The sequence below is a fragment of the Hydra vulgaris genome, chromosome 12 (assembly GCF_038396675.1).
Source record: "Hydra vulgaris chromosome 12, alternate assembly HydraT2T_AEP".
NCBI classification, from domain to species: Eukaryota; Metazoa; Cnidaria; class Hydrozoa; order Anthoathecata; family Hydridae; genus Hydra; species Hydra vulgaris.
The window spans coordinates 46,554,247-46,575,000 of record NC_088931.1 but is presented as its reverse complement, the minus strand read 5'-3'; the positions used below and the strand labels follow the sequence as shown (position 1 = coordinate 46,575,000).

General features: G+C 26.2%; 1 protein-coding gene across 1 annotated transcript in view; it reads right to left on the bottom strand.

The window, feature by feature from the left end:
- Window positions 1-20,754, bottom strand: part of LOC100200721 (GMP synthase [glutamine-hydrolyzing]) — a 96,689-nt gene that overhangs the window by 39,151 nt on the left and 36,784 nt on the right. Inside the window, exons 5-13 of the mRNA XM_065813464.1 lie at window positions 18,667-18,761; window positions 18,028-18,131; window positions 17,853-17,953; window positions 17,352-17,444; window positions 11,120-11,285; window positions 5,813-5,961; window positions 5,613-5,673; window positions 482-594; window positions 171-392 (exon numbers count right to left, since the gene is read on the bottom strand). Coding sequence (XP_065669536.1) covers window positions 171-392; window positions 482-594; window positions 5,613-5,673; window positions 5,813-5,961; window positions 11,120-11,285; window positions 17,352-17,444; window positions 17,853-17,953; window positions 18,028-18,131; window positions 18,667-18,761 — 1,104 coding nt within the window. The remainder of the gene's footprint in view (window positions 1-170; window positions 393-481; window positions 595-5,612; window positions 5,674-5,812; window positions 5,962-11,119; window positions 11,286-17,351; window positions 17,445-17,852; window positions 17,954-18,027; window positions 18,132-18,666; window positions 18,762-20,754) is intronic.

The following is a 20,754-nucleotide window of genomic DNA, read 5'->3' as shown; positions in this document are numbered from 1 at the left end:
ACATTGAGCTCAAAAAAAAAAAAAAAAAATTTAGGAAATACATTAACTTTTTTAAAACAGTTAATACATAAAGACACAGGATACAAAGCTCAGTTGGAAAACTCATAAATGTGTTACACTGGGTTATTTATGTAAAAGTTCTCTTTTAAAGCAAACAAAAAAAAACTTACTTTTTTAAGAGCATTTGAAAAATTAACAGTAAAATTTAAAATATTGTTGATCTCTGAAAAATTTTTGCACATAAAGGTTTCTTCAGCACATAGTACTCTGATAGCTAGACCAGGACCTGGAAAGGGATGTCGATTAACTAGTGCATGAGGCACTCCGAGCTGCCGACCCAACGCACGCACTTCATCTTTATGAAAATCCTTTAGCGGCTCAACAATACGACCCTATCAAAATAAAAGATGAAAAAAAACTATAAAATAATTTTAAATTACAACATTTATTGACACTATAACAAGTAATAAAAAAAACATGCTTTCTCTCTGAGTTGTCTGACCATGTTGGTATCATTATGATGAGTTTTAATTGTGCAAGCATTACCACTTGCCAAATGTGATGCACTTTCGATTAAATCTGGTCTTAAAGTCCCTATAAATAAGATTAAATTACACTGACTGCTGCTTAAAAATATCATCAATAAAAAGCTGCTAAAGAAATCACAAAAAACAAGCATTGTCAGCATGTTTTTAATTATTGTGCATAATGTACAACAGGTTATTTTAATTGACATTCTGATTTCTGATGTTTTTTACTGAAGATGAAAAACAACTCTCAAGTAATAGAGTAGAATAATTAAAACTTAAAAAAAAAAAAAAACTAAAGAAAAAAGATTAGGTTTTTTAAATTTATTGATTAAAAAGATTGGTCAACTTTGATCAGCAAAAATTTATAATAATACATTATTAATGTCATGAAAACTATGATGCCCTTTTTTTCTAAATTTTTGTTCGTAAAGTTTGTGTAATATAATATTGCCAACGATGCTACAAAATATTTCATAAAATTTCTTTTGGTTTTTATTATTTATTAAATATGTTATTTTTCATCTGCAATTTTTTTCGCTCCTTCACAAACTCATTTTTATATAGAACACTTGTGGAGAGAACAAATTTTAAAACCATTATGTTAATCTTATTGTTTAATTGCCTCAGTAAAATATTATAAAATTAATGAAAAAATAGTTTTAAAAAATATATATAAAGATGCAGATAAAAAGCACAATTGTTGTATGCTTAATCTTTTTTAAATCTAATTCTTTAATCTTATTAAAATCAAATCTTTTATTTAAAAAAGAAAAAAATTTAATCTTAATAAGAGATTAAAGATATCTTTTTATTTTAATCTTTTCTTGTCATTTATTTTAATCTTTTCTTGTCATTTATTTGCATGTGACAAAAAAACAACTAGAGAATCTGTTTTTAGAAACGCGTAACTTCATATATTGATGGTGATTGCAGCATTAAGTTGTTTGCTGACAACAGCAATTTATATCAAGCAAGCGATGATGGAAACAACATACACCTCATCAATACTTTAAAAAATTTTTCAGTATGGTCAAAAGTTTGGCAACTTAATATAGCAACCAAAAAATGTTTTCATCTACGCTATGGAAACAATTCTTTACCATTAAATTTATACTCAATGAACATTAGTAAACCTTTTGAATCTATTAATTCAATTCAAGATATTGGTATTGTATCTTCGGTTATGAAGTTTTCTAGTCACTGTTCTTACATTTTCTTAATTTTCTAATCACTGTTCTTACTTACTTTTTAAAATCCTTCATCAGTAACGATTTCAAGCTTCTGATCAAAGCCTATAAAGTTTATGTTTGACCCATCATAGAATCTTGTACCTCTGTGTGTAATCCTGATCTTTTAAAAGATATATGTTGGTTAGAAAAGGTTCAAAATTCCTGTACTAGAAGCGTCTGTAAAAGATGTCGTATACCTTATAAAGATTATTCTTCAAGACTCAATATCTTCAATCTAGTATCTCTTGAATGCCATGGAATAAAATTTGATCTTGTTATGACCTATAAAATTATACACCTTGTCGATCTGCCTTTTTCTGAGTTTTTTACATTTTCTCCTTCTTACAATCCTACAAGATGTCATGCCCAAAAACTTTATTCACATATTAAATGTAAAAATTTTTCTACTGTGAAAGAATTATCAAGATATGGAATTCTTTACTTGACAATATCGTTTACTCATCCACTTTGTCATTGTTCAAATCAAATTTAAAAAAGTACAATGTTCATCACCATTGCTATCTTAATGTGTCGTGCCTTTTTTTTCTGTTTTTTTTTTCAGTGTTACAAAAGAGTAATTTTGTTATTACCTGTATCACCTTTTTGGATTTCTTATTTTTAAATGCAAATATATCAGAAAATAATAAAATAAATAAAAAAATTAAAGATCTGGTATCCATAGATGAGATTACTACTGAACCAATAATAAATGATGAAGAACTCATATACAAACTATTAGGGAAGAAACTTTTGAGACTAAACATAATGATGATAGCAATGTAAACTTTTTGATCAAACTAACTTTGTTTCAATTGAGTATACATGTCAAGACCTAGAAGTACCACAATGCTACATGATATCTAGTGACAAGGAGGAGTGTATTTATAAATGTATCAATAAACCAAACTCAATTGTAGAACTAATTATCAGAAATCTAAAAAAAGCTGATATACATAAAGTTTAAAGTCACGCTTAGGACATGCCACTTGCTGGCTGACAGTTACAGCAGATGGCTACAAGATGAGTTACTTGGTCAACAAGCCTGAGACTGAATGACCAAAAAAGTTGTTAGAAAGAAAAAAAAAATTATTTTTTATTAGATTTGAAACCAAAAATGCTTAAATATTATTTTTCCAACATTGCTAAGATTTTAATTTTGCCACTAAGTGTGGATACTTGGTATGGTGATTTTGCCAAAATAATAAACAATTCATTATGTCATAAATTTATGAGTGATAAATTACTTTTAATTGTGGATTTTTTTCGGAAGAAAAAATACTTTTCTTTTTCTCTTGAAGTTGTCACTCAGCACTAAAACCCGATTTTTCTTTATCATTTGCTGATTTTGATATAACTAAAATCAAATAAACAAATTTACTAAAATAATCAACAAACTTATAGCAATTAGAAAAAAGTCAATAAGTAATACTTAATGGCTTCTAAGATTAACTAAAGATGGTATTAATACAGATATATAAATGAGATAGTAGTTCAAATTGTTATTATTTGCTATTGATATTATAAATTGTTGTTATTGATGTTATTAATTGTTGTTATTAATTGTTGTTATTGATGTTATTAATTGTTGTTATTTATTGTTATTGACATTATTAATTGTTGTTATTGATGTTATTAATTGTTGTTATTAATTGTTATTGATATTATTAATTGTTATTATTATTATTGATATTATTAATTGTTATTATTATTGATGTTATTATTGGTTATTATTGATGTTATTAATTGCTGTTATTGATGTTATTAATTGTTGTTATTGATGTTATTGTTGTTATTAATGCTATTTGACATCATGCATACAAAATAGTTGTGGCTGGATCTGAAAAATAGCATATTTTTGGAGAAGTTGATAACTCAAGTCTTCAGCCAATTTTTTGGAGTAAAATATCTTTTGATTTTATTTAAATCATACAGATTTAATGCAAGAAACTTTAGCTAACAAGAAGCTTTAGTATGTTGTGCTTAACAAATCAAGATGGTATTAAAAATTTAACTAATTCTGGATTCTGATTTTGTTCATAATAACAGGATTTCATAACAGGTTGATTCTATCATAAAGAAAGCACTGTTCCATCTCATGCAAATTTCCTGTTTCAGACTTTTATGCTGTCTTTTTACAAAATATCCTCAAACTCCTTTTTACTATCTAAATCGTTTGCTTCAATCGTGTTTGCTTCATCATAAATTTTAATTGAAAACTGCTGTTCTAAACCTTGAATATTTTTTCATTTCAATGACAAATTAAAGTTTGTTTCACAATTTTATACCTGCTTCAAGATGTGATTATTCTAAAAGTAAACTTGAGTTGAAGTTCAGGTATGTTACAACTCTTCTGCATTTTTCAATACAATAACTTATGCCACCACATTTTAATATTAAATGCAATATATTAGCCAGACAATGTTGTGGAACGCATGTAACCTGAGAATTTAGCATTTATTCATCATCCCAGAGCCACAAAGCCATGTTGCTTCACAATGCAAACAACTTCCTTTCCATTCGGATAGCTTACTTTATCTCAAGGAGGTCTATACCAGTATTAAATTGTTGCTGAGTCCCTTGAAGTATGATAACTACAATTGGGGAGGTCATCAGAGACTTCAAAATGTCATTACTCAAGAGTTTTCAAAGGGGTCTCTGAGAGGCAAAGAAACAAATTTCTCTGTATCTTTTGCCTCTGGGACAGCCATCAAACAAGGTGCACTACCACATAAATACTGACTACAACAGACCTAATTCTTTGAGGGCTTTTGCCCTTAGAGAACTAGGTCTGCTATGTCAAGAACTAGATCTGTAATGTCAAGTGGGAGCCATTGATAGAACCTCAGAAGGTGTTTCTGCCACCATTGCACATCAAGTTAGGCCTTATCAAACAATTTTTTAATGCTCTTGCAAAGAGTTCTTCAAAGTATCTCCAAGATCTTTTTCTGAAACTAGTACCTTAGTCAGACCGCAAACCAAAAAGATCATAGACTGTGACAAGTTCATCAAGCTCCTGAACAGGGCAGAGAGTGCAGCTTGGAACAGTTTCGTTACAGGTGCTCTTGGCTTCTTGGGTAATTACAAGGCTAAAAATTATCTGAAATAAATAATTAAAAAATTAATTTTTAATTATTTATTTCAGATTCTTGTTATTATTTATTATCATCATACTGTATAATATATATACATAAGCATAACTTACTTTCAATATACATAGGCATAACTTTTTCAAAATGAAAGTTGAAAATTTTCTGAACTGATTATATTAGATTTCAGTCAAGCTACATGACACTATTAATTATTATTTAAAGCAATTTTTTTAAAAACCTTACAACTTTTATTCATAGCAATTAATTTCATGATGTAGAAATAAAAAATAAGTGACTTCGTTTTCAAAAAAGGCAGATCCAAACTAATCAAACAAACTTATTTAAGCACGACCTTATGATAAGCATGGCCTTATGATAAGAATAGCTTTATAATTTATTATACACAGTTTAAAGTTATGTTTAATATATGCAGGTTAAGCATGATATTATGATAGATTATGTTTAATATATGCAGTTTAAGCATGATCTTATGATTTAATTAAAATTATCTTTAATATATATCAAAACAGAATTAAAGCTATTTGGACTGCAGAAAAACTGCAGTTCCCTTACAATACTAATAATAAAAACTGCAGTTCCCTTACAATACTAATAAGTTTGATGGAAAATCTTTTTGAAGGAATAATAAGGGGAGGGAAGGGGGGGTTTAGAGAGTCTAAAACTTATTAAATCAATTTATAAACAAATTTTTAAAATTAAAAAAAAACTAAGTAAAAAACACTCTTAAGATTGAAAAATAAAACCTTGAGCCAATAAAGTAGTTTCAGGATCCAGTTTTAAATCATTTAATATTCTTTCGCATACCTTAAAAAATAAAAAAACACTTAATCCAAATATACATATACACTTTTACATAAATATTCCAAATATACATCATATATTTAATAAAAATATTTAAAAAAACTAAAAAATATACAAATATATATAACAAATATAAACATACTTCTATAAAAGTGTCTCCGATAATCTTTCGTTTCTCCTCAGGATCAGTTACACTATGCAATGGTCCAACTTGAATATTCACTGTACCAGTCTCTGTCTTTTTAGGAATTCTTGTTGAAGAATGTAAAAAGTGATGTTTTTCATTATATACTGAAACAAAAAAATACAATATTAAATAAAAATTGTATCATGGCATTAGAATTAACAGTTAAAACATGTATAACAGCCTAAAACAAATGCAGATTTAGGGTCAATGACTGTCTACTTGTGAAGAAAAAAATGATACTTTTAAAAAAGAAATAATCTTTTAAAATTAGGATTTTGAATTCTAGAAGATTTTGATTGGCAAGAAATGTCAAATTGTAAAACAAAAAGTTGCAAGTCAAATTGCAAAACAAAAAGTTAAAATTATTAAAATTGCACAATATAAATATGTTTTGATTGCTGGAATAAACTAGAAATTAAATAAAAATTTTAACATTTCAATGAAAAAAATGAAAAAAGATTTGGATATTTAAAAATTTAAGAAAAATAAAATAATTTTCATTTTAAGATTTTAGGTTAGAAATTATTTTTAAAATATTATCAAAGTATACAAATAATCATAAAAAGTAGCAGACAATTATTTATTGTAAAAAGTGATCAATATCTAAACCACCTTATATTTAAAAATTATATTTATCTATATCTTTATAAACAAATCAAGAACTTTTCAATTAAATATTTTATTAAAAGTCTTTATGAGATATCTCACAAACTCTATTATTTTCATTTTTCTAACTTTTTTCCTTTATATAAGGTTACTTATATATGGAAAAAAACTTTTTTCCTTTATATAAGGTTACTTATATATGGCCCGGCCCCACCTATATTTATTTAAGATAAAATATTTGATAATGTTAATATGTATTTTTCCATGCTTTATATAAGGTTACTTTCTATATATATATGTCTGTGTGCCACAAAATTTGAAATCAATTTTTGAAAGCTTTTTTCTCAACCAATTTTGCTCAAATTTTGCACACTTAATCATTTTCGATGACAATACAAGGAAATGGAAAAATTTGACCAAAAAAAGTTAATTAAGTTAACAAAAATTTAATTTGTATTTCCCCATAAGAACACTGAATTAATAAAAAAAAAATTTAAAAACGTAACAGTAATTTTTCCTTCTACAAAAGATAAAAAAAGAATTTCTAGGCCCAATAGAATTCTGCTTGCATAAAGAATGGATTTGAAAAAAGAATTTTTTTTTGATTTACTAGTTTATCTTACTAACTCTCCCATTAATATATTACATAAGACCACATTCATATCAACATGAGACCACATTCATTCCAAGATTAGACCACATTCACAGAATAAAAAAAAACACCATTCATACCAACAAAAGACCCATACATACCGACAATAAAACAAGCTCAAACTCTAGTATTTTCAACCCTTTTTATATTTTATAATTACTATCAAATTTTCAATTAGTTTTATCACAGAAATATAATAAAGCTATTTAAACAATGTGATAAATACCATACTCATATGATTATGACACTTATCACATTATTTAAACAGCTTAAATTATAAGCTATTGAAAAAGACTCATATAAAATATGTTTTTCATTGGCTTATAATTTTTCATGAACAACATAAAATATCAGTTATATTATTTTGGATTTTATTGCAGAACTTAAGTGTTGTAAATTTAGGTAATGTTTTTACTTTTATATTGTATTATATATACTTAATTTCAGTTTCATTTTTACAAATTTTCAAAAAAATTGTTCAGCGCCACTCTTTTTTTTCCTTAGAAAATGTATTTATTTCTGGCTACTTGGCTGAATTTAAATAATTCAACATTAGTACAAAAAATAAAATATTATATAATTATGCCAAGTTCTTATTTTGCAAAAGTTGATTTTTTCTTTTAAAAAAAATCTGATTAATAGCTTGATTAATGCATCTAATGCATTTATATTGACAAATTTATACCTACTTAATGTTATAAAAGTTGAATTATTTTTTCATTTTTGGGCTTTCCATTTTTTTAAATCTGTTCATAAAAAAAAATTTAAATAATAAAAATAAATTCTTTTTTAAAGAATGAAGGAAAAAAAAAATAATTGTTATTAAATTATTATTGATAATATAATTTTTTTAAGACTATGAAAAGTTTTAAAATCATAAAAACATTTGTATGATCTTGAAACAAAAAGTTTGTCGGAAATAGTATAATTTAGTAAATACTTTTTTTCTTTTGCGCTACACTTTCCTATGCAAAAAGGAGGCATAGGCCTTTTATATAAAAATGTATGATAATAATATAAAAATCATAAGATCATTAAGTAATGCTATAAAAATCTTGCTTATATTTGTTTTATTCTTAAAAATAAACTAATGTAGAAATGTAATAAAAGGAAGATATGGAAACTTAAAATCTATCCAGACATTTTTTAAAAATAAATTGCTCTAATGAAAAAAAATCCAAAAATAATAATTAATTTTTGGATTTTGTGAAAAATAATATATTTGATTTGCTAATTGACGGTGAAAACAAAATACTTTACAAGAAGCTTTCATCAAGAACTTTTGTACAGTTTCTATTTGAAAAATCAATCTAAAAGGAAAAAGTTTACAGCTGATCACTTTCTTGCTGAAAAAATTACTATTAACAACATCTATACCATTATTCGACAAGTTGAAATAATTCTGGGCACCAGACAGTCCCTTAAAGTGATAAGATTGCTAAAATAATGACAAAAAGGAACATCAAAAGACTTAAAACAATGAATGACCACAAAAACGGCATATCGCAAACAAAAACAGCTCGGAAATTTAAATGCACCCAAGTATATTTCAGCAAAACATTAAAAACAAAGTCCTTAATAAGGCCAAAGAGGAAGAAGAAGATTCCATTAAGAACTCGTGACCAAACTGAGACAGCTTGAATGAAGTGCGATCGACTGAATAGAGTTTCCACTAATAAATTGTTAATCCTTGACAATGAGTCGTACTTCACATTTAACCACTCTTCGATTAATGGAAATGATATTTATTATTCAAGTGATGTTTCTCAAACACCAACAAGTGTCAAATTCAACCCCCTGCAAAATATGAAAAATTACTCGTTTGGATTTGCTTTTCTGATAAAGGAATATCTTCCCCTATATTCAGAGAAAGTGGCTTTGCAATCAACCGAGAAGTCTACAAAAATGATTGTATCAAGAAAAACTATTTCCATTTATCAAAAAGCATCATTCTTATGGCTAATACATATTTTAGCCTGATCTGACATCATCTCATTACGCAAAATTTATCCAAAACTAGATGAATGAGATAAAGATCATTTTTGTCAAAAGAGAAGATAACCCTGCAAATGTGCCTGAATGTTGTCCGATTGAGGATTTTTGGAGTATTTTCAAAAGAAAAGTGTATGAGAATAATTGGAAAACTGATAATCTCGAGAAATTGTGCAATAGAATAAGGTATTGCCTTTCTAAAATGAAAAAATGTTGATTGAGATTTTTCCATTTTAGAAAGAGTCAACTCAGCATAGATTAAACTATGGAAAACGCAATGGTTTGATTGTAAAAAATTAATATGCAAATAAATTGACCACCTAAAATACTATTTTTTTTCTTTTGTAAATCAAGATTTTATCTCATGAACCAAGGGAGTTATGCCCCTTCAAAGTTATTACCATTTTTTAGCTATAACCAGTTATTACCTGAAACAAGTATTACCTGTTAAAGCTTACTGAAACAAGTATTACCTGTTAAATTTTACTGAAACAAGTATTACTTGTTAAATTTTACTAATATTTAAGTATTTCAAATATATTTTGACTTTTACGACTAACTTATACAAGTAAATATTTTTATTTTTATAATTTATAATTTATTTAAAAGATGAAAACTATGAAACAACACAGTTTCTATAACAGCATAGTTTCTATATCCAAAAAAACATGCAAAAAGCGATGTTTAAGTTGATTTGAATAAAATGTTCAATATTTAAAAAATAAGAAATATAAAGATATACCCTGAATTTTTCGTGGACAGGAAAGATGTGCAATTTCTCACTTTATTACTTTAGACTTGAGCGCATTTTTAAAACGTTTTCAAAAATTTTAAAAGCTGTGATCACACTCTATTCCTGACCACACGTTCATTTTTTTTTTGGCAAAAATTTAACCACAGCTTTTGAAATTTTTGAAAAAGTTTTAAAAATGCGCTCAAGTCTAAAGTAATAAAGTGAGAAATTGCTTTTAAAGATTGTATATTTCAAAAGATATGTTTAAATTATCGAAAGATATTGTTAAAAAGTGTATTTTTTTACGATGAATGTAAATGTTTTTTAAACGATTTGTGCAATTAATTTTATAAACAACAATGAAAATGATTGTTTTAAACTTTTTTATGAATTCATGTATTTAATAATCGAAAACATAACAAAAGTATTTTTTGTTGTAATGCTATGTAAACTTTCTAATAAAATTTGTTTACACTAAGCTAAACACTTTTAAATAAAGTTTTAAAATGCTATAAAATAAATTATCATAGAATATTAAATAAAACTTTTATTTCAAAAAATTTTTTTTAATGATGAATGTAATTTTTTTTAACCAATTTGTATTCTTAAACAATGACGACAACAAATGTGTTTCAATAAACTTTTTTTAAAAATACTTTTTGATAATTTAAATAAAGTGAGTTTTTTAATGAATGATAATTAGTCACAAGTTTTTTTATTTAAAAGAGTTCGCCTAATTTTATAGAAACATTAAAAAAGATCAAAGTTTTATAGTTCACCGCGTTGAATTTGTATTAGGAGAATTTAAAAAATCATTTAATTTTTTTCAAATGTTTAATTAAAATTATTTATATTATTTTTTTATTTGTTTATGTATCTTTTTAATTGATATATAAAAATACAATTATAAATAAAAAGTAATCATAAAAATATTTTTATTTAAAAAAAAAGAAAAAAAGATTCTCCTAATATAAAAACATAATTAAAAATAATTTTTTATTTTTTAGAGCTATAAGTTTTAATTTTTTTTTTATTTCTCTTTCGTTAAATCTTCTTTCTTTTTTCATTTAGTTTAGCCTGTTTAAAATTTTTTTTCTTTAAAAAAAAACAATTACATGCGTGGTCAAGATTAGGGTGTGATCGCACGCCTTACTTGTCCATGACTGGTAAATAAGAAATATGAAGATATATCATGAATAAGAAATAGGAAGATATACAGTGAATAAGAAATATGAAAACCATAAAGCTTTAAAAAAATAAGAAATATGAAGAACATTACCGTGAAGCTTTAAACCATGATATTCATATAATTGCTTTACTTTTTCACTTTCATCTTTGCGTAAAAACCCATTATCAATGTGCACAGCAATAACCCTCTCAACACCAATAGCTTTTTGCAAAAGAATTGTACACACAGTAGAATCAACACCTCCACTTACTAAAGACTAAAATAATAAAAACGACAAACATTTTTTTTATATAGTAGTAAAAATGAATTTTTAAAATTATTAATTCAAAAAAAGACTATTAGTATTTCGCTGTCAAATATCTTCATTCCCTATTCTTAACTTGTAGAAAAAATTTTCTAATATGGGTTTACTATTTGTTTTTAGAAAAAAATTTGGAAATTTTTAAACATAAAAGAATTGACAACAAACTTACAAATTGTGAACAAGGGGTTACTTAAAAAGAAATATCTAAATTTACAGTTCTAAATTGATTTTGGAGAAATGCCTTTTAAAAATATTAGTAATCAAAACACAAAATGAAATCTTGCGCTAGAGGATCAATCCTACACCATAACCGTTTTGTTGAATATCAATTACAATTGCAAAAAAAATATAAAAATTATGGATTGCTGTATGAACATACTTTTGGATTGCTGTTTGAAAATACTTATGTATTGCTGATTGAACATACTTCTGAATTTCTAGAACACTTTTCTTTTTTCATTATTTTTTAAATATGAAAAAAGCCATAAATATATTTAAAATAGCTGATTAACATTTATCCAAAAACGATCCCAACCTCAATTTTGAGGACCAAAGAAACGATTAATGGGGCATTAATCTGCAAGGTCTCAGGTATCACCAGATGTAAAAATTAAAATCTAATCTCTATAGCCTAAGGAGAAAAACACATTTTAAGTTTTATAGCACTTTGCGCTACTAATCACACTTGGAGCCCCGTTGTAAATCTATTTTGTTTTGTTTTTTAACTTTTGGGTTACGGAGTTTTTAAAAAATATAAAAAACTCTTTACATATATGTGTTGGCTATAACCTGACAAAAAATCAGCTCTTTAACACTTTTGGTTTGTGAACAGAGACCTAAAGTATACGGTATGGGACTAAAAGCCTTTTTAAAAAGAGACAATGGATGCTTTACGTTTTTATTCTAGCCTTATTATCGACTATGGAAGTTTCAAAACTTAATAGAATGAAGCCTTGGCATGTATCTTTCAGGCAAAAAAAAATAGAAGCAAGATATCTTTTATCTATGCAAAGATATAGCTTTTAAAGTAGGAATTTTGCCTTTGAAAAAGCAGCCAAAATATAGCAGCTTTAGTGGTTTTTATGCTTTTTAAAGATTTAAAGTTACATCAAATAACTAATTTAGTAACAATATCATTTGACTAGTGGATATGGGATTCTATGGTTGTTAGACTTCACACTTGTATGTACTTTGTCTGCAAAAAGAGTGCTTTTTTTGTCCAAGTTTGTATAAAATATGTGGCAGAAAACACATAGTTAGAGGCATTTTTTCTAACTGTTCTGAATTTAAAACACATGAAAACCTCTTTAAATTTTAGTTGTTAAACCCACGGGTTTGCTTTGTTGTTTTTGTTTAAAATGATTGACCAAATATTGGAAATACACACAATAATAAAAAAAAATTTTTAACTTAAATAAGAAATATATCTTTACTGAAATGGGTTTTAACAAGATATCAAACAAACAAAAAAATCCCATTTAACCATAATCTCCCATTGAAAAAATACATTCATACAGACATGAAATAATTTCCTTTAAAAAAAAATTACTTTATGGTGTTATGATGTTTATTATTTTTTCTTCAAATTGCTGTTGAGATTTTTTTATTTAGTACTTGCAGAATAAGATATATACTTCTGATTAATTTTTTGTAAACTTATGGTATTTTATGAAACTATAAATAAATTAATATAGTTTATAATGTAAACAAAAATTTCAGACAAGAATATTTCTTATCAACAAATGTTATATCAAGTATTTCTAAAATGAAATTCTAGAAATCAAAAAAATGAATTATTTAAAAAATTGAATTCAAAGATGCTTGCAGTTATAGTCAATAACACATTTCAGTAACTGGCCTCCATAACCAAGGCGATTAGGGTTTCTTTTGTACCTAGCCAATTGAGCACTGAAAATTGAATGCAAGGCTTCTGTTGATTGCTCACTAAAAAGGCCTATTGCTGTACCCTTTAGAGCAATAAATTCAGGAACATGGTAGAACACTGCATGGGCTTTTGGGGTGACTGAAACTGAGTGTTGAAGATATGAGTTGTTAAAGTCTTTTATATGTTGAACATATGCAGTATTTAATGTCCTTCCAAAACAGGAGCTAACAACACTAAAACGTTGGGATGTTTTCACAAAACCAAGCATATGGTCTGCCTTTTCTCTTTCAACAATTCTTTGCAAAACATTCATATTCTTCAAAAGCTTATGACCATCATTACCAACAAATTCTCCACCATGATAAGGTTGTAATTTCAATTTGAGAAGTAATGGCCAATCTTTGCCTATAAGCCATATCTTTAGCATTGATTTGTAAAGATGATTTACAATTCCAAGGAGAAAATAAAGTTTCATTGGGCTTTTCCCGGAAAATAAGAAACATTTGTTTTCGCATTTTTTAATAGTATAAAAAACTTGGTCAAGGCAATAAAAGATTTTAGGAGATACTTCAATACAAGAAAAAAAGCACAACAAGGTTATACATATTTGATTAATATAAAACACTTGATTCTAACATTAATTTTGAAATTATTTTATAAATTACCAATTAATTTTTAATTTACAATTCTAAAGTAATTTTTACAATATGAAAAAAAGTTTTTATTATATCCAATATTTGGTCAATCATTTTAAACAAAAACAACAAAGCAAACCCGTGGGTTTTAACAACTAAAATTTAAAGAGGTTTTTATGTGTTTTAAATTCAGAACAGTTAGTTAGAGGCAAAAAATGAAAACACATAGTTAGAGGCAAAAAATGCCTCTAACTATGTGTTTTCTGCCACATATTTTATACAAACTTGGACAAAAAAAGCACTCTTTTTGCAGACAAAGTACATACAAGTGTGAAGTCTAACAACCATAGAATCCCATATCCACTAGTCAAATGATATTGTTACTAAATTAGTTATTTGATGTAACTTTAAATCTTTAAAAAGCATAAAAACCACTAAAGCTGCTATATTTTGGCTGCTTTTTCAAAGGCAAAATTCCTACTTTAAAAGCTATATCTTTGCATAGATAAAAGATATCTTGCTTCTATTTTTTTTTGCCTGAAAGATACATGCCAAGGCTTCATTCTATTAAGTTTTGAAACTTCCATAGTCGATAATAAGGCTAGAATAAAAACGTAAAGCATCCATTGTCTCTTTTTAAAAAGGCTTTTAGTCCCATACCGTATACTTTAGGTCTCTGTTCACAAACCAAAAGTGTTAAAGAGCTGATTTTTTGTCAGGTTATAGCCAACACATATATGTAAAGAGTTTTTTATATTTTTTAAAAACTCCGTAACCCAAAAGTTAAAAAACAAAACAAAATAGATTTACAACGGGGCTCCAAGTGTGATTAGTAGCGCAAAGTGCTATAAAACTTAAAATGTGTTTTTCTCCTTAGGCTATAGAGATTAGATTTTAATTTTTACATCTGGTGATACCTGAGACCTTGCAGATTAATGCCCCATTAATCGTTTCTTTGGTCCTTAAAATTGAGGATGGGATAGTTTTTGGATATGTGTGGACTAAATATATTTATAATAGCTGATTAAATATATTTATAATAGCTGATCAAGTGACTAAAAATTGTCAGTGAAAGCCAATATACTATCAATTTCATTAATAAGTGATAATTTTATTTTTTCACTTTCAATTCAGTCGTAGAAAATGACTTTCAATTCTTGTTTTTTGCCTTTTCCTTTTTATTAATGATATTTTTAGAAAGTATCTAATATCATTAATAATATATCCTATCATTGAAAAATATATTTTTTTGTACATAAGTAACTGTTTACTTTTTAATGAAAATTTGTTGTTGTTTTTTTTATTTTGATACCTTGTTCAACTTAAATAATAACTATAAATTTAATAATAATAACATAAAAAATGATTTTAACCTTTTAACTCTTTAAAACACTATAAAAATTGGACTAAAATTTGTCATGGGAGCAATATTAATTTAATTGGGTGAAAGTCCTTCACCCAATTTTTTATTTAATATTGCTCTTTCTCCACCTAAAGAAGAAATTAATTTATTAATATATTAATACATTACTTTTATCTCCTTTAGGAGGTTTCAACCAATGATCTTTATATATTCTAACCCTAATCACTTTCTTTCACTAAGGAGAGTGATTAGGGTTCTGATCATAAGGTTGTTTCATGGTTAACAGGTTAACAAAAACCAATAGATTTGAGTCATGTTTCCAATCCAAGCTTATGCTCAGTTTCTCCTTGATCTCTTTTGGGTGGTTCAAACCTATGATCTCACTTAAACTTTTATCTTGTATTTGCTTCTCAGACCTATCCTTTCACTTCCTACTAAAAAACATTGGATGCAGTGAGGTTGGACTAAAAACAATGTTTTTAGTCCAATCTCATTGTACCAATGTTTTTAGTCCAGCCTCACTGTACCAATGTTTTTAGTCCAACCTCACTGTATCCAATGTTTTTAGACCAACCTCGCTGTACCCAATGTTTTTAGTCTAGCCTCACTGTAGCAATGCTTTTAGTCCAACCTCACTGTACCCATGCTTTTAGTCCAACATCACTGTATCCAATGTTTTTCACCTTTAGGTAGAGCTGCTATTACTAATTGTTATCATCTTTTTCTCAACTCTCTTGAGAAAAAATATCTTTTAATTATAGAAAGAACTCAATGCATAATTGTGCCACCTGATGCTAAGCTCCATTATTCTTATTTTATTATATTCATTATTCTATATTTCTGACAAATGAATTGCCATACCCTCATTCTATAGTTAACTGTTATAATAGGAAGGTTCTATCGTGCATTAGATGGAGACAGTGAGGCAAAGGCTGTTTGTTGCTCCTGACCTATCTAAAGCTTTTGATAAGGTTAGGCATGCTGGTACCCATAGCTTGTTTTATATGGTGTATCTGGGAAAGTTTTTGAGATTATCAAATCATTTCTTTCTAACCGCTTTATTATAGTTGTCTTTGAAGGACAACACTCTTCTTCATTACCAGTAACTTCTGGGGTACCACAAGGTTCCATCCTTGGTCATGTATTGCTTCTCATCTGTATTAATCATCTTTCTGATAACCTTATATCTAAAGTGGTTCTATTTACTGATGGCACAATTATATACCCAAAAATTATATATTGACAAAAAATCATCAGTTTTTGATCACTTATAACAGACAGCAGATTTTGAATCTTGTGTGACAGCTTGGGGCTCAAAATGGTTGATAAATTTCAATCCAAACAAATCCCAGTTGTTTACTGCTGATAATTATTGTATTACTGTTGATATATTAATATTTATGAATATTAATATATCAACAATATTAATGAATAGCAACTCTTACTGAACCCTCTACTTTTAAATGGAAACCATATATACAATATATAGCTAAGTTAGCATCTACTAAGGTTGCCTCTCTTTACCATGGTCATTATTTCCTTGCTTCCAATTCCATTTTCTAATTCTATAAATCTCTTACTCACTCCTGTATACAATACTATTATTTATATAGACTGATTTTTCTAATAATGCCTTTTCCTTTTCTCTTCTAGACAAGGCCCAAAAACATATTGTAAATGTAGTTGAATCTGCTTTAGCTCCCAAGCTTTAGGCTCTGTCAGATCCAATTTAGGTTGCATTCCTTTCTTTTTTCTTCAAATACTATATTCGCTGCTCAAACAAACTATGATGTTTAGTTTAGCTTGTTGAATCAAGCTAAACTAAACATCATATGACTCGTGATTCAGTAAAGCTGTATCATGAGTCATGGGTTGAATTTTACTGTATCTGTTTTTCTAAAAATATTTATTTATCTTGTTTTTTTTTCCTTTTGTATTATTTAGCCAAACATTTGTGATTTAAACAACTCACTCCACAACTTGATTTTAACTTTTAAATGGTAACCACTTCAAAACTAAGAAATTTTTTGATAAAGTTTTAATTCTAATGATGAATTTGGATTTGATTTAAGATTGTGTTAAAAAATATTTTTTAAATAAAAAATTTAGTAACAAATTATTTTAAAAACACTTACTAACACATTGTTTTTGCCTACAGCCTCTCTGATTTCATTCAAACAGCTAGTTTGACGACATTGTAAAGTAAAGTTCTGTGTGCAACCTGCTATCTAAAAAAATTTGTTTAACTAATACTATCTGTTTTACTTACTATTAAATAAATAAAACAGTAATTAAAAAGAACTCTTATATTGTTTATTTAAAATTAATTATATTTCTTTTGTTTTCAAAACAAAAGAAACAAAATTAATTATGCCATACTTAATTATGGTATAATTATTTATGTATGTTATGCCATACTTAATTTATGGCATAATTATTTATAGTTATTAAGTATTGGCATAATTAATTATGCTACACATAATTATGCCAACTCCTTTTTTTTAAACAAAAGAGTTGGCATAATTAATTTGTATATTTAAGAAAGTTTTTAATTGAAAATTTTACTATAATTTTTATAATTTGCTAAAATATTAAAAAACATAAAATTACAATATCATTATATTTATAAACTTTACTTTTGTTAAAAAATTGAAAATAACAATTTTTCCATTGGTAGATAAATCAACTTCGGGATGAAATTGTACGCCATAAATTTTCTTAGCTTCATTTTCAATACCTGTTAAAAAATTCAATTTAAAACAGTCAGGAAATAAAAAATGAAAACCTTAGATGAATTGAATAAAATTTTACCAACGCAAATGTTCCCATGTGAAGCATTTTGACGATATTCTGGAGCAATTTCTACACATATGTCTTTGTGTGTAAGTAAAAAGTTCTCCTCTTCTGCAAGTCCTCTAATAAAAAACAAAATTATTTAAATTGAGAAACAAAACTACAGAAAAAGTTTTAAAAGAAAACTCATTTAAATTACAACACAAATGAAAACAACATATATTAAAAACAAAAAAATTAAGTTTAAATTTTAAATTAAAAATTTTACTTAAAAGATCTTACATTAAAAAACATATAAATACCTTTTCATCATGTGTTAACTCATTACGATTGGTTATAATGAGTTTACTTATAATGGATTAACTCATGACAAACAGTTATGTAGTAACTCATTATGATTGGTTTTAACCAATTGTAACGAGTCATTTATTCCATGGTATGCTTAACAAACTATGATAAACATTACAATATTTATCATAGTATGTTGAGCATACCATAGAATAAGATTTTTTTAAAAAGTTTAAAAAATAAAGCAATGAATATAAAAAGTTTTATGTTTATTAAAAGACATAAAAAATTTCAAACACTTAATATAACAATTAAAAAAAGAAAAATAGAAAGAAGGAAACATATAAAAAGCCTTCTTGAAAATTATACTCATATAAAAGAGATTTCTCAATCTTGACTCGAAATTGTCCGTCTTCCCTAACTTCACCTGATACAACTCTACCACCAGTATCTCTATTTATTAGCTAAATAAAAACAAAAAAAATTAACAGCATTTGATTTTTGTTTATGAAATTAAAGTAATCGCTCTCGATTACTGACCACGGAAATAACATTTAGTTGGGAAAAACTGGTTTGTAGTCATTTTGAGAACATTTAAGTTTATGTATGTCCGCAAAACGAAAAATTTTTGTTTTACGGACATACATGGAAACATACATAAACTTGAATGTTCTCAAAACATCTTGGTGCGTAAGTATAAAAAGAACATTCGCGAACCCGCTAAATCTACGAAAAAACTAGTTCTATTGGTTCAAAAAATACGCCGACTAAGCGAAATAAAGTTCTACATTTTTCTGTTGAATTGTTTTAGAATTGTATTATTTGAAATTAGTTGATATTACTAGCATAAATATTACTAAATAAATTTGTATGATATGAATTTAAAAGTGTATATCATACGAACTAATACTTTAATACTATGGCTCATTCTCGGAGCCACATTTACAAAGCCGTAAATCTTTTAAACTAGTATTATCTGTTTACAAAAATAAATATTTTAAATATACATTTTTTAAATTGTCAAAATTTTGAAAGCTTATTATCTATTATTGATTTTTATTAGTATATTCTTATTTTTTAGTTAAAAGTATGAATTTTTTATGTAAATGTAATTATCTGTGACTGTTTTTTATTCTAATGTAATCTTTTAAAACAATTTTTGCGATATCATTGTTAAACAAAAAAAACTTTCACCAATAATCGTGTTTTCAATGAAATTGTTAATATTCATGAAAGTTAATAAAACTAATTATGAAATAAACTTAAAAGAAGTTTCTGGTTACTAAACACAAACATGCATTCAAAGTAACTTGCGCGATATATATACATATATATATATATACATATACATATATATATATATATATATATATATATATATATATATATATATATATATATATATATATGTATATATTTATATAAATATATACATATATATATATATAAATATATACATATATAAATATATACATATATAAATATATATGTATATATTTAGAAAGTTATTAAAATTACTTTTTTTGTTTAAATTACTAATTAAAATTAAAAAGTCACTCGCTAAACATGATTAGCGATATTGTAAAGCAGTTCCGAATCCTCTTCACAAAGTACTTTTTTGTTGATTTCTATCTTTTTAGTTGATTTCTATCTAATTAATTTAATTTATACAGTAACGCAATGATTTAATTATTTGATTGTTCATCTTATTAAGAAGAATTGTTTCAAATATGTTAAATTTTTCACGCCACACATAAAATTGTTAATAAAAAAAATGAACTTTCATAGTTATAAAATAATTTAGCTTAATTAAAACTAAAGCTTGCGTTAGTTTTATTAAAACCTTGTTAGACTTTTCCGGGCCAGGGTTTTTTTTTTATATTGGAAGCCATTTTATGTGCCACACCTGCGGGGCACGGGACTAAATCCTCCTTTAACCTCAATCCTCCTTAGTCAGCACTGGAAATAAGACACAAGTATATAAATAAAAATTATAAAAATCTCTTTAATAAAGAAAAGAACATTTGTTTCCTTATTAAGCAATCGTAAGATGTTATTTTATATAAAAAAATGTTGCCTAATTTTTGAAAAAAATTATAAAAAAGCGATATTTCAAAAATATTTGTTCTAAACGTTATTTATTTTGCTTTAAGTTTTTTGGCGTTGAAAGTTATTTTCTAAAATTTTATTTTTGGTAATTGTCTCTCAGTCCAATTAAATCTTTTTTGCGCTTTTTTTTTGTTTTTTGAAATGTTCCCAAAACAACTAAAAAACCTGGCCAGCTTTTCGCAACTAAATATTATTCTTGTGGTCAGTCATATATATATATGGTTGAGGGTTGCCAGGTTTAAACAATCTAAAAGTTAATAACTTTTAAATAAATTTAAAAAATCCTTTAAATAAAACAACTTAAAAAATAGAATATAGTTTTTATTGTTTAATAAATGTTTAACTTTC